The following is a 15,220-nucleotide window of genomic DNA, read 5'->3' on the forward strand; positions in this document are numbered from 1 at the left end:
AAGGCAAGCAGTCTTTAACCTGACGACAGACTGAACGAACTCATGTCTGGTTCTCAAATCACGATGAACTGCATCATCCGATCTTGTGTGAAGTTTTTGGCTCATGATACGGAATCTGCACCATCAGATCTTAGAGCACAGCATTTACTCTTATTTCTATACCAGGACTGGCAAACAATGGCTGCTGGCCAAATGCGGCCAGCCATTTGATTATGCATTAAAGTTTTATCAATACACAACAGTGCCCATTTATGTATTGTCTTTAACTCTCATGTGACAATAGCAGAGTTGAGTGACCTCGACCGAGACCCAAAGGGCTGCAGGGATGAAAATATTTACACTCCGGCCATTTGCAGGTTGCTGTCACCTGGTGTCTACTAGTGAGGGTAAAGCAATGTGCCTGTGTTTTCTTTTCAAGGGAGGGAGTGGCTGTTGAAAACCTAAAGTTTAATGCAACGTTCAGCTGCCACCTCCCCCACAGCCTCCCCCCGGTGTCTTTCAGGGTCTATAGCCTACTTGCCTGTGAGCTGGGCGGACACAATGGTGCCGTGGGCAGCCAGGGGGATACCGTGCCCCTGCAGCCTCGCTCGGAGTCCCTGCTGCAACAGCTCCTCCTCTAGGCCCAGACTCAGTGACTGCGAGGCTTGCAGCAGGAAGTGCAGCCGGAAATGCACGAAGACGCTGGAATTCCCATCCCTGCAGGGAGGAGAGAAGCCTTTGGGGAAGGAGGGCTCCTGCTGGAATCTTCTGGAACCTCTTGGGTGTCCACCGGGGTTCCTTCGCCTGAAAGGAGGCCCTGACCCACCTGTAACTTAGCACGGTGCAGCGCACACAGCTGGCCTCCAACTCGGTCTCCCGAAAGCTGCTCACAAACTGCAACAGAAACCACAGCAGCACGTGCTAAGGCCACAGGCTGGGCGGCTGTCCCACAGGGACCCGCAGAGTTGGAGAGGGCACGGAAACGCGCCTCCTCTTACACTCAGTACACCCGGCAGTCACAGAGCCGTGTGCGGGACAGGGAAACTTGGAAGTTATTTGGATGAAAGTACTGCCCCATCAGCAGATGGATGGATAGAATGTGGCCCATCCACACAGACGGGAGCGAGGCACGGACACGAGCTGCCTGTGGGACAGACCCTGGACACACAACGCTCAGAGCGGGAACCAGACACGAGAGTGTGGTTCCCGCGTGTGAAACGTCCAGAACAGGCACATCCTCAGACAAGAAAGGGCTTCATGGGTGCAGGAGGCTGGGGAGTGACAGCTAATGGGGATGGGGTTGCTTTTGGGGTTGGTGGAACATCCCCGAACTAGACAGAGGTGATGGCTGCACAATTTTGTGAATATGCTAAACACCCCTGAAGTGTTTACTTTAAAAATGGCTAATTACATTTGACATGAATTTTTACATTAAAATAAACTCTGCTTTGGGCAACCAGACGCCATTAGGAACTTGCTTGTCCTTCGTGTGCTGTTCGAGTGACCACTATCCACAGTCTCCGGTTTAGCACTGAAGGGCCCTCATCCTGGGCACCGGGATAGGTGTTACTCCAGATGCTGTCCCCAGCAGCACCAAGGTTGGGGGTCCGGAGAGTCCCCCGGCACATTATGTGACCTATACCTAGGGCTACCAGATGTCTCCGTTTACCTGCTCTCAGTGGAGTCACTAACAGCATCCCTGTTCACAGTGTCCCGGCTTGGCTGCTAAACCTGACGCTCACCGCGCCAAAGCACATGATACACAGGTCTCCCGCCTAAAACTCCCTCTGACCTGCTTCTCTTCTGTCCACTCTCCGAGCCTATGTCCCCCTCACGCACATTCAGACCTGCACTGGCCCACAGAACAGCACACAAATCTGGGAAATGTTCTTTACCTGCCCTGCCCCACGTGGCAGCCACGGGTCACACGTGATGACGGAGCATTTGACACATGGCACGGCTGGTGCCACAGGGGGACTGGTTTTTACATTTCAGTTAATTCACACTTAGATTTAAAAACAGATACTCTGCACAGTTACCAGAAAACTCTCAAGAATACTTGGGGCAACTTACGCATGTACATTTATGGAATCTACACACGGATTAAGTATTCCTGGTGACAATTTAGCAAATGCATTGAGATGTGAGTGTAAAACACACCCGGGTTTTGAAGACTCAACACAAAAAGAGGTGAAAAGTCTCATTAATACCCACTTTATCTATGCTGATGACATCAAATGATAATATTCTGGATACCGTGGGTTAAGTAAAATATATTAAAATTAAGCCTACCTGTTTCCTTTTCCTTAACACAGTGGCTAGATAATTTTAAATTATGCATGAAGCTTCGTGTTGTACTTCTGGACAGAGCTTTAGGGTATGGGGCTTAAATCAGCAAGCTGACACCCATGGGCCAAATTTGTTACCTGTTTTTATACAGTACACAAACTAAAAATAGTTTTTACAGTTTTAAATGGTTGGAGAAAGTCAAAAGAAAAATATTTCATGGTACGTGAAGATTATACGAAATGTTTATTTCAGTGTCCATAAACAAAGCTTTATCGGCACACAGCCACATCCATTAATTCACCTGTCCCCTGTGGCACCTCTTGAGCTGCCTCAGGCCAAGTTGAGTAGCTGGGCCAGAGAGTGTCTGGGCCCCAAAAAGCCAAAGATCTTGCCTGTCTCGGTTAGAGGAAAAGTGTGTTGATCCCTGGTCTGGATGGTGGGGCAGTCTGTAACTGCCCCCTGCTTTCCCATGTCTTATCATACAGCCTTCAGGCCACAGGCAGATTGCTCGTCTCAAAACGTGAATTCTTACCTAGTGATCCTTCTGCTCTCTTAGGATGAAATTTAAAACATTTTCTTTAATTGAGGTATAATTCACCTACCTCAACTTACCCTTTAAAAGTGGACAACTGGATGGGTTTTAGTGCATTCACAGAGTTGTGCAGCCATCACCACAACCAACTTTTGAATATTCCATCAGTCCCAAAGCAACCCCATCTCCCCTAGCACTCACACCCCACCTCTCCCCAGCCCCCATGAGCCCCCTTCCCGTCTGTGGATGAGCCTGTTCTGGACATTTCACACACGCGGACTCACACCCCGTGTGGCCTCTCGTGTCTGGGTCCCTCCCTGAGCGTCGTGTGTTCAGGGTCCGTCCTCAGGGCGGCAGATGTGGGCAGATGTGCTCCCGGCCGAGTAACGTGCCCGTGTGCACGCGGGCCTCCTTGTGTTTATCCATTTACCCATCGATGGGCATTTGGGTGTTTCCACTTTTTGGCTCTTGTGAGTCATGCCGCTGTGAGCACTGGGTGTGCAGGTTTTCTGTGAGGACATGAACTTTCATCTCTCTTGGGTGGACACCTATGAGCAGAATCGCTAGATCACATGGAAATTACGTTTACCCTTCTGGCCAACTGCCTGCCTGTTTCCACAGTGGCTGCCCTCTTTCAGGTTCCCACCAGTTGTGTGTGAGGCTCTGGTCTCTCCACTGGAATACAACTTGTTTTTTTTTTTAAGGTTTATTTTTATTTTTGAGAGGGGGGGGGGGGGCAGAGCATGAGTGGGGGAGGGGCAGAGAGAGAGGGAGACACAGAATCCGAAGCGGGCTCCAGGCTCTGAGCCGTCAGCACAGAGCCTGATGTGGGGCTCGAACCCGTGAACTGGGAGATCATGACCTAAGCTGAAGTCGGACGCCTAACCGACTGAGCCACCCAGGCGCCCCTGGAATACAACTTTTAACCTTTTAAAAGTGCCTACGAGCCAGCAGGGGTCAGTCCCCACTGATACCGCACTGCCCCGTATTCCAGGGGCCACCAGCGCTGGCCACAATGGCCTCAACCTCTCCGCCCCGCACGCCCTCTTTCCTGCCTCAGGGCCTGCCTGGGCTTCTCCCCCGCTGTGCTCTGCTCGCCACCCCCGGCCGCCCTCACCAGCCATTCCAGAGCGGGCGTCAGGGTGCGGTAGTAGTCCGAGGCCTCGTGCTGCAAGCTGTGGGCGTAGCGGACCCCTTGCAGCTCCGCCGTGTGCTCCACGTCGACACCCTGTGTAGAGAGGGAGGCTGCGGACAAGACCAGGGCCCCGTGAGAGAGCCCAAGTTCGGGGTCAGGGTGCAGTTAAGTCAGCCTCAAAGGCCCCTAGCCACCCAAGGGCCATCACCCTGACAAACAGGTGGTGGGCCGACTCCCAGGGCGGGGGGGGGGGGGGGGGCCCTGAGTGGTCACCAACAGTCCCCCTTCGTCTCTCACACAGGTCTCGGTTTGGTGACGGACTCTACAGGCAGCCGCCTGAAGGCACCGGCCGTCCCCAGGTCTCCTGAGGACACGGTTAGCTCCTGCTCACCCCTGGCTCACCAGGTGTACCTGGCTCAGGGCCTGAAGCTGGCCTCACCAAGAAATGGCCTCAGGAGGCCTTCCCTCCGCTTCGGAGCAATTCCCAACAAATGCCACGGGGGCGTGACCACAGCCGGGAGGCACCAGGACCCTCAGCCCACAGCCCCATGATGCCACCCTCTGAAGAAACAGGGGTTTGCGACTGTTGGAAACATGGCGTCAAAAGCACTTAATAACAGAGAATCGGACCCATCAATACAGAGAACAAAGCAATGGGTACCAGAGGGGCGGGCGGGGGAGGGCAGAGGGGTGCAGAGGACAGGGTGGCACGGTGCCAGGAGTCCAGCCAGTGACGTCGGGGTGGCCGATGGCAGCCACGCTCACGGTGAGCACAGCACAACCCACAAGGCTGTCCCGCCACTACGCTGTATACCCACCAGTAGCCCCTAAAATCCACTTTGCTTTTATTTAATTATCCATTAAAAAAATTTTTTTTAATGTTTATTTATTTTTGAGAGAGAGACCGTGAGAGCGTGAGTGAGGGAGGGGCAGAGAGAGGGAGACGCAGAATCCAAAGCAGGCTCCAGGCTCCGAGCTGTCAGCACAGAGCCCGACGCGGGGCTCAAATTCGTGAACCGCGAGATCATGACCTGAGCCGAAGTCGGCCGCTTAACCGACTGAGCCACCCAGGCGCCCCTACTTCGATTTTAAAAAGTACGTGGCAGGGGCGCCTGGCTGGCTCAGTGGGTACAGCACACAACTCCTGATCTCGGGGTTCTGAGTTCGAGCCCCACGGGTGTAGATGACTTAAAAATAAAATCTTAAATATAAAAAAAAAGTACACAATAGCAAAGAGTAACAATCATCACAAAGTTTTAAAAGGACACAACAGCAACCACCTAAAACGTGAAAACGGGGGTTTCTGCCACGAATGGATCAAAATAACACACCAGTGAAAAATGCTCATAACTGCAATACAAAAACACGAAGGTAGCAGCCACATAAACCGTGACAGCTGGGTACCAATTCTATTTATTGTGAGTGAATGTTCACCTAGAAAAATATTTCGATATTTATGAATACCACAGGATATATATATCGTAAGCCAATTCCTAAAACAACGGTTTTTCTCATTCGAGAAACTAAAAATAAAGAGAAATGAACGTTCTTCAGTGTGGGCCACGTTGCCTACACTCTATACGCCAGCTAAGCCTTTCTGTTTTCCCTCGGAAATAATGACAGACACACAGGAAGCTGCAGAAATCGTACACAGGTCCCAGGGGCCCGACCCCCAGCTTCCCTGAGGGCTAACATTACCAACTAACACTTTGAGCTGTCTGGGAAGGGGACACATTTGAATTTTTTTTTTTAAAAAAATTTTTTTTTTTCAACGTTTATTTATTTTTGGGACAGAGAGAGACAGAGCATGAACGGGGGAGGGACAGAGAGAGAGGGAGACACAGAATCGGAAACAGGCTCCAGGCTCTGAGGCATCAGCCCAGAGCCCGACGCGGGGCTCGAACTCCCGGACCGCGAGATCGTGACCTGGCTGAAGTCGGACGCTTAACCGACTGCGCCACCCAGGCGCCCCTTGAATTTTAATTAAAGAAAACATTCTAAAACTTCTTAAAGCCTTCCTTAGTTTCAGAGGTCCTGATGGGGATTGTATTTACGCTGTTCCCCAAAATGTATGTGCTTCTGGAATGCAGGTGTGAAACCCCACCCCCTGCCTCTCCCCAGTGTGAGGACACTGATGTGCTCACACCTATACAACCACACACATGTACACGCCGCACTCACACACACCTACACATACGTGCACACTCACATGGCACAAATTTTCCTGCATTTGACTCCCACAACCACTAGGGGGCCTCCGTCAGACACGCCAGGCTATATTCCACACTAGATATATTCCAGATGTTCCAAATATATGCATAAAGCGCATAATAAACATATCTGTACTATATATAAGAATCAAGGAAACCCACATAGCATTGCCAGCTTACAGTTTTGCCACATGGCAACATTTTCCCTCAAACTGCCCCTTTGTATCGTTATGTTTTTTCATGAAAAGGTGACCTTCACATCTCCAAATAAAACCGTAGGAAGCTTATCATCTCAGAATAAGCCTGTTCCAGAGCAGCGCTGCCCAGCGGAAATTCCTGTGATGACAGAATGTCCTAGATCCACACTGTCCAGTGCAGTATCCGTGAGCTGCCCATGAAACATCGCTGGTGGGGAAAAGGAACTGACTTTTAAATGTTACATAATTCTAAATAATTCTGTTTGTCTGTTGGGGTTAAGTAGGCTTCTGCCCAGCATGGAGCCCAACGTGGGGCTTGAACTCAGGACCCTGAGGTCACGACTTGAGCTGAGATCAGGAGAAGGACACTTAACCGACTGGGCCACCCAGGCACCCTTAATGTTAACGGATTTAACCCTAAGAAGTCCCCAGGGCTCAGGGCCACCAGCCCCAGTAGCACTGAGGCAGGCAACACCGGACTGAGCGCTGTCTGTGGTGGTGACAGATGAAAACAGCTCATGGTCTCACAGGGAATGTCCGTCTAAACTCTCCATACGAACATCGGGGAGAATCCAGGACAAATGGTGGAAGGAAAAAGGCAAGCTCCCACAGGGTCTGCAGACCCTGCTGACACATAACAGATTCCCCCAAAACAGCACTAGGCGTTATCCGTGGAAACGCGTCTGTGTGTGGAAACCTGTGGACTGTGAACCACTCATGGTCGCTGCTGCCACAAAGGTGGCACATGGAAAACCAGTGCAGGCTGTGGTCAGCTGCGGTGAGTGGTTTCATACTTTGCAAAAAGACAACACTGTGAACGGGTGTAATGAATCCACATGGTTCAAAATCGAAAGCCACCAAAGGGCCTCTGGTGACAAATCTCCCTCCTGTGTCCTCCCCAGAGGTAACGGGTCAGTTAGGCTCCGAAACTCCCTTCCAGAAAACAATTTATGCACATAGGCAAACACGTTCTTTCTTACTATTCGGCACCTCTCTCTACTTTTCCAAACGTAGGCGTCTCTAGATCATTCTACTGAAATATAAAAAGAGCTTCCTCGGGGCGCCTGGGTGGCGCAGTCAGTTAAGCGTTCGACTTCAGCCGGGTCACGATCTCGCGGTCCGTGAGTTCGAGCCCCGCGTCAGGCTCTGGGCTGATGGCTCAGAGCCTGGAGCCTGTTTCCGATTCTGTGTCTCCCTCTCTCTCTGCCCCTCCCCCGTTCATGCTCTGTCTCTCTCTGTCCCAAAAATAAATAAACGTTGAAAAAAAAAAAAAAAAGAGCTTCCTCTGTTTATTTTTCACAACTGCAGCCCCACATTGTACAGAGACCATAATTTTGGATGGTTAACTCTAAATAACATGACTATCTACTGAAAGAAAATAGGAAATGGGGCCCACTTTGGATTGTAGGAACATAAGCCACTGTTTATTCCTTACACTGTATACTTTTCAGTACTTTTTAAATTTCTTAAAATTTAAAAGAGTTCATTTTGCTGTTTCCATTTTCACCCCACAGTGAAAACTTCCTTGGAAAACCTGGTCAGTGGGAAACGTGATTATGCAGTGCCTGGCCCCCTCCCACGTACCACCCACCCCAGACCGCCACCCCAGGCCCTCAGGCTCCTGGCCTGCCTTCAATTCCACACTTGCAGGCTCAACCCTTTGGTTCCGGGATCACAATGTGGATACGACCGAGCCACTTCTAAGCATCTTTGTGCAAGTTGCCCGGTGTGTGAACCCATGCAAGCCCACAGCCACTTACCCATGAGGACTCCCAGGGTGACCATGATGGTGCTGGTGGCCACAACAACGCAGAGGGCCATGCGGCAGCACGAGGTGTAGGGAGCTGGGACTTCCTTTGCTGTCCCAGGCACAAGCTGTAAGTCACCAGCGGTGGGCTCCATGGCTCCTACACACTGGGAAGGCGACCTGGATGCCAGCAAGAAAGGGCGAAAAAACAGGGTCAGGGCTGGGGGATGCGTCTCTTCCCCTAAGCAACGCTTTTACTTGTGCAGATGTGGCAGCCTCCAACAGTGCCCTAGGTGCCTGTATTAAAGCCATAAAAGGCGGCACAGCGTGATTGCTGGCTGGGCCTGTGCATGCGGGCTCCCCCGGGTCCCTGGGGTCCACTGCCAAGACGGATTCGTGACTTCCTGGTCGCCGTTTAACAAATCACCGCAAACCTAGTGTCGCCGAGGAACCCAGATTTATTACTAAGCAGTTCTGGCCTCAGAAGTCCTAACATCCAGGCCTGGGCAGGGCCGGTTCCCCCCGGAGCCCCAGGGAGACCCGTCTCCCCACTTTTCCAGCTTCTAGAGGCGCCGCATCCTGGGCCCGCGGCCCCTCCTCATCCTCACCGCCAGCAGCTCGGGGTCCGCCCGGCTCTCTGCCTCCCTCTCGTGAGGACCTCGTGAGGACGCCGGGCCCCCGGGGCCTCCCCGAGTCACCCCAGCCTCAGGGGCCTTGACAAGGACCCCTCTGCCACGTGACGCGACACATTCCAGGCTCTGGGACTAGAACGGGTAAGTCTCCAGGCCACCGCTCGGCCTAGCGGCACAGAACACGCGGACGCAGAGCGAACCAACTGGAGCCTAGCCGAGCGCCAGGTCGGGCGCCCGCACCGTCCTTCGTGGCCCTGGGGTCTACGAGAGCGTCCGCAGCCGCCAGCATCCCTGGCGGAGGGACAGGCCTCGACGCGCCCTCGGCTGACAGTACGCGGGATACTTATCCTCGTTAGGGCCTCAGCTCCGAGAGAGCCAGAGGCAGCCATGCGCTCCTATGGTCACGCGTCCAGCCCGCCCCTTCCTCCCGGTCTCGCGAGAGACCCGAGACCAGGCAGGCCCTGCGAAGCCACCACTTGGTCGTAATCCCGCGAGAGACCCAACCGAGGTCACGCGAGGCCACCCGTTGTTCGCGGTCTCGCAAGAGGCCCAGCGGAAGTCCCCCTCGACGCGGCCTCGATCGTAGTCTCGCGAGAAACCCCGCTGAGGCCGCGCAAGGCTTTCTTGCGAGGCTGTCTCCGAGAGGAGTAGCTTCTGTGTCTCTTCGGTCTCCTCCCGGGAAGGGGCGAGGAGAGTAGCCGCAGCCTGGCCGCGCCCGCCTCCTGCTTCCTCCTGTCAGGTAGGCCGAGTGCGGGCTGTAGGTCAGCCTTTCCCTCCGGGGGCCTTTGGTCCTCCTCGTGCCTGCAGCCGCTCCCTCTCTGCGCCGGGCGGACACAGGGCTGCTCTGGGGGGTCTGTGGGCACCAACGGCAGGCCTGGGTGTCAGGGAAAACACCGGGCGCCCAGATGCGCTTGGATTTCAGATGAGCAGATCCTGCTTTCGCAGCACGAGTGTGTCGCTGGCCTGGCTAATTTTACGTGTCCTCTTGGCCGGGTTGTGGCGCCCGGTGGACGGGTCAGACATTATGCTAGAAGTTGCCGTGGAGGTAATGGTTAGACGTAACTACCTTTGCAGTGAGCAGATGTTGAGTAGAGCAGGTGACCCTCCCTCTTGCGGGTGGGCCACATGCAATCAGTTGAAGGCCTTCGGAGACTAGGAATGCCGCCTCCCGGCGGCCTGGGGGGCTCGAGCTGCAGCATCAGCTCTGCCCTGGGTCTCCAGTCCGCCCTGCGGATCGCGGGCTCGCCAGCCTTCACGTTGGCTGTGTTTCTCTGGAGAACCCCGATTGACACAGCCCCTAACGCGCCTTGTGCAACATTTGGGACCTACTTACGCTAAAAAAAAAAAAAAAAAGTATTTGTCGTTCGCTTGAAATTCAGATCTATCGGACTGTGCTGTATGTTTATTGTTAAGGCGGGAACCCTATGCTGGGGCCCAGCCAGAATACTCCATCCTCAAGGGAGTGTGTCCCTGCCGGGAATGGCCACTCCATGCCTCCCCGCCGCCATCTGGAGCTGAGGAGAAAGGGGAGATGTGCGGGGGTGGCGGGGAGTGAGGCTGTGTAACACTTACCCCTTTATTCTCACACTTGAGCCGAATTGCCTTCTGAGGAGCCAGGGGATCTCTAAGAATCACTTGATGAAATGTTTTAGGGACAAAGACACCAAGATTCACCTCTGTGATTAGGGCTGGAAACTCAAGTTTAGTGTATGAGCTCATTGACACGCATCGCCCCCCCCAACCAAATACACACACTATATTCATTCAGCCCCAGCTGCCCCTGCTACTCCCCCAAGCCTGTGGGTTTTCTAAGGATTCCTGTGTTCTCCGAATTGTCTTGTCATCACTGTCATTAGGACACAGAAGGGGCCCGATGCTGTTTAGCATCGAATATAGAAGCACTATTCATTCAGCTTTCTGTCTGTCTGATATTTGTGACGGGCCAGGCCTGGGTGCTCTGTGCTGAGTCCCCAGCCCTGAAATGAGGCAGATGGGATTCTCTGAGCTCAGAGAGCTTAAATCAGAGTGGCAGAGCCCAAAATAAATTAAAATTACAGCTACAATTAAGGCTTGAAAATGAAGATGTGTCCATGGGGCTTTGAGTCCGTGTGAAAAGGAGCTTTGATCTAGATGGGGCCGGGGGGGGGGGGGGTGGCGTCAGGAAGGACTTCCCTGGGGGAGGGGTGTGTTATCTGAGTTCTGAGGGATGAGCGAGCATGAATTCACTAAGTGCCCACGGAAAGAACAGATTTCCACACAGGACAAAATGCGTAAAGCCCCGTAGCTGAGTGGGAAAGGAAGGGCCGATGCAGAGAAGGTGTGTCAGTTGTAGCTGCTCAGCACATTTCCACCAACATAGCAGCTTAGAACAACGCATAGTTATTCTCTTGCGGTTTCTGTGGCTGGGATCCCGGCAGCTTTCAGCTGGGTCCTCTGCTCTGGGTCTCAAGAGGCCGTGAGTCAGGTGTTGTTAGCTGGGCTGCATTCTCATCCGGAGGTTCAGCTGGGGAAGGATCCACTTCTGAGCTCCCGATATGCCAGAATTTGTTTCCTGGCAGTTGTGGGGCCTGCTGGCTGTTGGCCTGGAGCTGCTGTTAGCTCACAGGCCCCTGACAACACAGTAGCCACGTTGTCAAGGCCAGAGAGAGAAATTCACTGCAGCGTTCTAGGATGGGGTCTTTTTTTTTTTCTTCTTAAGTGTATTTATTTATTTTGAGAGAGAGAGAGAAAAAGCAAGCAGGGGAGGGGCAGAGAGAGACGGATAGGGAGGATTCGAAGCAGTCTCCATGCTGTCAGCACAGAGCCTGATGTGGGCCTCAAACTCATGAACTGTCAGATCATGACCTGAGCCGAAACCAAGAATTGGACACTTAACTGACTGAGCCACCCACGTGCCCTACTACGGTGGAGTCTTACAGAATATAAGGCGACGATGGGAGCCACACCCTGACACCTTGTTCATCGAATGTGACTTAAGGCAGTGGCCATGACATTGTATTCAGCGGGTTCACACTCGGGGGGGAAGGGGTTATACAGGGCATTCGTGCTGGGGGACAGAAATCTTAGGAACCTTTTAGAATTCTGCCTACCACAGATATGAGGAGGGGTGATCTGAGGTGTGCATGGGGATAAGCAGGGTGCATATTTCACTGGTGTTTGAGAAGGAGAGATTAGACAAATGGGAGAGGCCATCTTAGAAGAGAAATGAGCTGGGAACTTTCCAGAACTGCTGGGAGATCTGAATCCTCAGACTTGAAAGGCACAATGCCAAGCATGACAGATAAAACAGATGCTCAGAGTAAATCCACAGAATAAAAACAAAGAGAAGGTTCTAGGAGTAACTAGAAAGTAGAGATACACCACCTACAAAGGAATGCTGGTTAAGAGCAGCAGATTTCTCAACAGAAAAGAAACCGAGGTGAGAGAATAACATGTTCAAAGTGCTAGGTGGAAATAGGTGTCCATCAAGAATCATATACCTAAACCCACATGGTCAAGAAGGAGACTCAAGAGGCGCCTGGGTGGCTCAGTCGGTTAAGCGGCCGACTTTGGCTCAGGTCATGATCTTGTGGTCCGTGAGTTTGAGCCCCGCGTCGGGCTCTGTGCTGACAGCTCAGAGCCTGGAGCCTGTTTCAGATTCTGTGTCTCCCTCTCTCTGACCCTCCCCTGTTCATGCTCTGTCTCAAAAATAAATAAACGTTAAAAAAATCAAAAAATTAAAAAAAAAATAAACTTAAAAAAAAAAAAAGGAGACTCAAATGCAGACAATTGCAGGAAGACTGTGAAGCTCAGCACTAACACACCAGCACTGAAAAACGCTACTGAAGGATGAAATGAGGAAAACTAAAGTTGGATTTGGAACAAAGAGGTGAAATGCCAAAGCACCATGAACCCAGATACTGGTTAACATGGGGAAGCATTGGAAAAGCACTGTGTCTATAAAACGATAATATTGACCAACTTGGGGTGCACAGATACCAAGGCTGAACCAGCTACAAGATGGAAGCATAAGTGCAGTTGAAAGACTCTAAGGTTCAGAGAAAAAAAGAGATTAGTGATTAATTTCAGACCTTGTCAAGTGAAACATGCATGGAAAAATTTTAAGAGCAATTTTGATAACAGAACTGAAATGGATAGCTTCCAAATAGCAGAGTGAAAAAAGATGTGAATGCAGGAGAAAGGGAAGAAGGCAGAGAAAGAGAAAAAGAAAACATACAAATGTACTTAAATGTAAAAGAATTGGTGAGGTTAGGTCTTTTTAAAAGTCAGCTAGATGTTTTAGGTGGTCTCTTGTAAACCGCAAAAGGCACAAAATGAAAGAGAGAAAAATTGTAAACTCTTATGTATGTAATACCAAAATTTAACACTAGACAAGTTTACTTAATGGACCTATATTCCCTATACTGAGAATAAGTTTACTTTTTCAGGATTCTCTGTATTGAGAATAAATTTACTTTTTCAGGCACACACGAAATATTTACCAAAATTAATCATGTACTTAACCACAAAGCAAATCTCCACAAAACCCAAAAACTCTACACTCGATGCACGTGTCTTGTGGAGTGCAATTAAAGTTTTTTTTTTAACGGTTTATTTATTATTGAGAGACAGACACAGAGCGTGAGCAGGGGAGGGGTAGAGAGAGGGGGAGACATAGAACCCGAAGCAGGCTCCGGGCTCTGAGCTGTCAGCATAGAGCCCGACGTAGGGCTCGAACTCACAAACTGCAAGATCATGACCTGAGCCGAAGTCGGTCGCCTAACCAACTGAGCCACCCAGGTGCCCCTCGTGGCAGTGCAATTAAATTAGATGACTGGAAATAACAAAATCATGGTTGAAAAGTCTAAAATTACTTCTACAGAATTAATGATCCCAGGAAGAAATTATAGCTAATTAAAATACTTAGAACTGAATGTGCTTGGCATCAAAATACCCGATGCACCCAAAGCTGTCCTTACAGCGGTCACCGTCAGTGTTCCATCAAGCCAGACAGCCCACACAGCATCCACTGCACTGAGGTCAGCTGCCAGAACCCTGGTGTCCTTGGGAGACCAGGCCACATTTTGGGTTGTATTGTCCTGAGCAAAGCTCCTTCTCTGTGCCAATGACCCAGGAAGTACTCATGGGGCAAGTGTGCCTGCTGTCTTTTTTCTTAATATTTCCTGAAGACACATCTGAGAAGGCAAATCTGGCAAGAAGAGAATGGAATGGGAATTCAAGGGGGTAAAGATCGCCCGATGAGAGGATGTGTAGGCCAAATTTAAGATTGCTCAAAAAGAAAGCCCAGACTTTATTCTCAGTGTCTGGGAGCTTTTTCTTGGAGGCTGAGATCAACCATGTGGGCAATCAGTGGATCAGCCAGCAAATCCATCAATGAATCAGTCTTGGGAAAAACGCTGGACACAGAAAATGGAAGTTAGGGGGTGCTGCTCAGATTGGTTATAGTCCATCCGTGTTGTCGCACGTGCCCCAAGAACAACACACCCTGACTGCGCAGGGAGAGGACCATGGAAGCGTCAGGCTTTGTCTTTGTCCTGGTGCTGCAGACTAGTGTCTCTGTCCCCCCAAATCCATATGCTGAAACCCTACTCCCCAAGATGACGGTATGGGGAGGTGGGGCCTCTGGGAGGGATTAAGTCATGAGGGTACAGCCCGCATGAATGGGGTAAGTGCCCCTGTAAGGGAGGCCCCAGAGAGCTCCCTGGCCCCTGCTCCATGTGAAGACACAGTGAGAATATGGCCATCTGTGAACCAGGAAACAGGCTCTCACCAGATATGGAACCTGCCAGTGCCTTGAACTTGGATTTCCAGCCTCCGGAGCCATGAGAAATGTGTGTTGTTCATCAGCCACCTGGTTGGTGGTGTCCAGCCAGAGCTGCCCGAGCAGACTGAGACAGCTGCCCTCTTCCCCACTGGCCTCTCTCTTTGGCTCCTTTTACCCTGTAATGTTAATCCCTGTAAGCCGTAACTGTGACCGTACCCGCTTTTAGTGAGTTCTGAGTCTTTCTAGGGAGTTGTTACACCTAAGAGCGGTACAGGGGACCTCCCTGCATGAGTCTCCTGGGGCTGCCATAACAGAGCAACACAAACCGAGCAGCTCAAACAGCAGAGATATATTCTCTCCCACCCCTGGAGGCCAGAGGTCCAAAATCAAGGTGTAGGTAGTGCTGGTTCCTTCTGAGGCTGTGAGGGGGAACCTGCCCCAGGCTCCTAGATTCTGCTGGTCACAGCAGTCGTGACCCTTGGCCTGTAGAAGCATCCCCTCATCTCTGCCTCCGTCTTCATAGGACCTTCTCCCTGTGTGCACGTCTGTGTCCCAAGGTCCCTTCTTATAAGGACATCAGTCATAGAGCACTAGGACCCACCCTAATGACCCCATTTTAATTTGGTCACCTCTGTGAAGACCTTATTTTCCAATAATTATCCTTCTGAAGTGTTGGTGGTTAGGACTTCAACATACAAAATCTGAGGGGACAGAATTCACCCCAGAACCCCTCTG

General features: G+C 51.4%; 1 protein-coding gene across 2 annotated transcripts in view; it reads right to left on the reverse strand.

Moving 5' to 3' along the window:
• TMPRSS9 (transmembrane serine protease 9) overlaps positions 1-15,220 on the reverse strand; it is a 50,491-nt gene that overhangs the window by 21,638 nt on the left and 13,633 nt on the right. For both annotated transcript variants that reach the window (XM_086699616.1, XM_086699615.1), the window contains exons 2-5: positions 8,103-8,269; positions 3,918-4,045; positions 806-873; positions 517-696 (exon numbers count right to left, since the gene is read on the reverse strand). In XM_086699616.1, coding sequence (XP_086555742.1) covers positions 517-696; positions 806-873; positions 3,918-4,045; positions 8,103-8,244 — 518 coding nt within the window. In that variant the 5' untranslated portion in view covers positions 8,245-8,269. The remainder of the gene's footprint in view (positions 1-516; positions 697-805; positions 874-3,917; positions 4,046-8,102; positions 8,270-15,220) is intronic.

The sequence above is a fragment of the Puma concolor genome, chromosome A2 (genome assembly GCF_028749965.1).
Source record: "Puma concolor isolate L17-30 chromosome A2, mPumCon1.1.hap2, whole genome shotgun sequence".
In the NCBI taxonomy this organism is placed as follows: domain Eukaryota; kingdom Metazoa; phylum Chordata; class Mammalia; order Carnivora; family Felidae; genus Puma; species Puma concolor.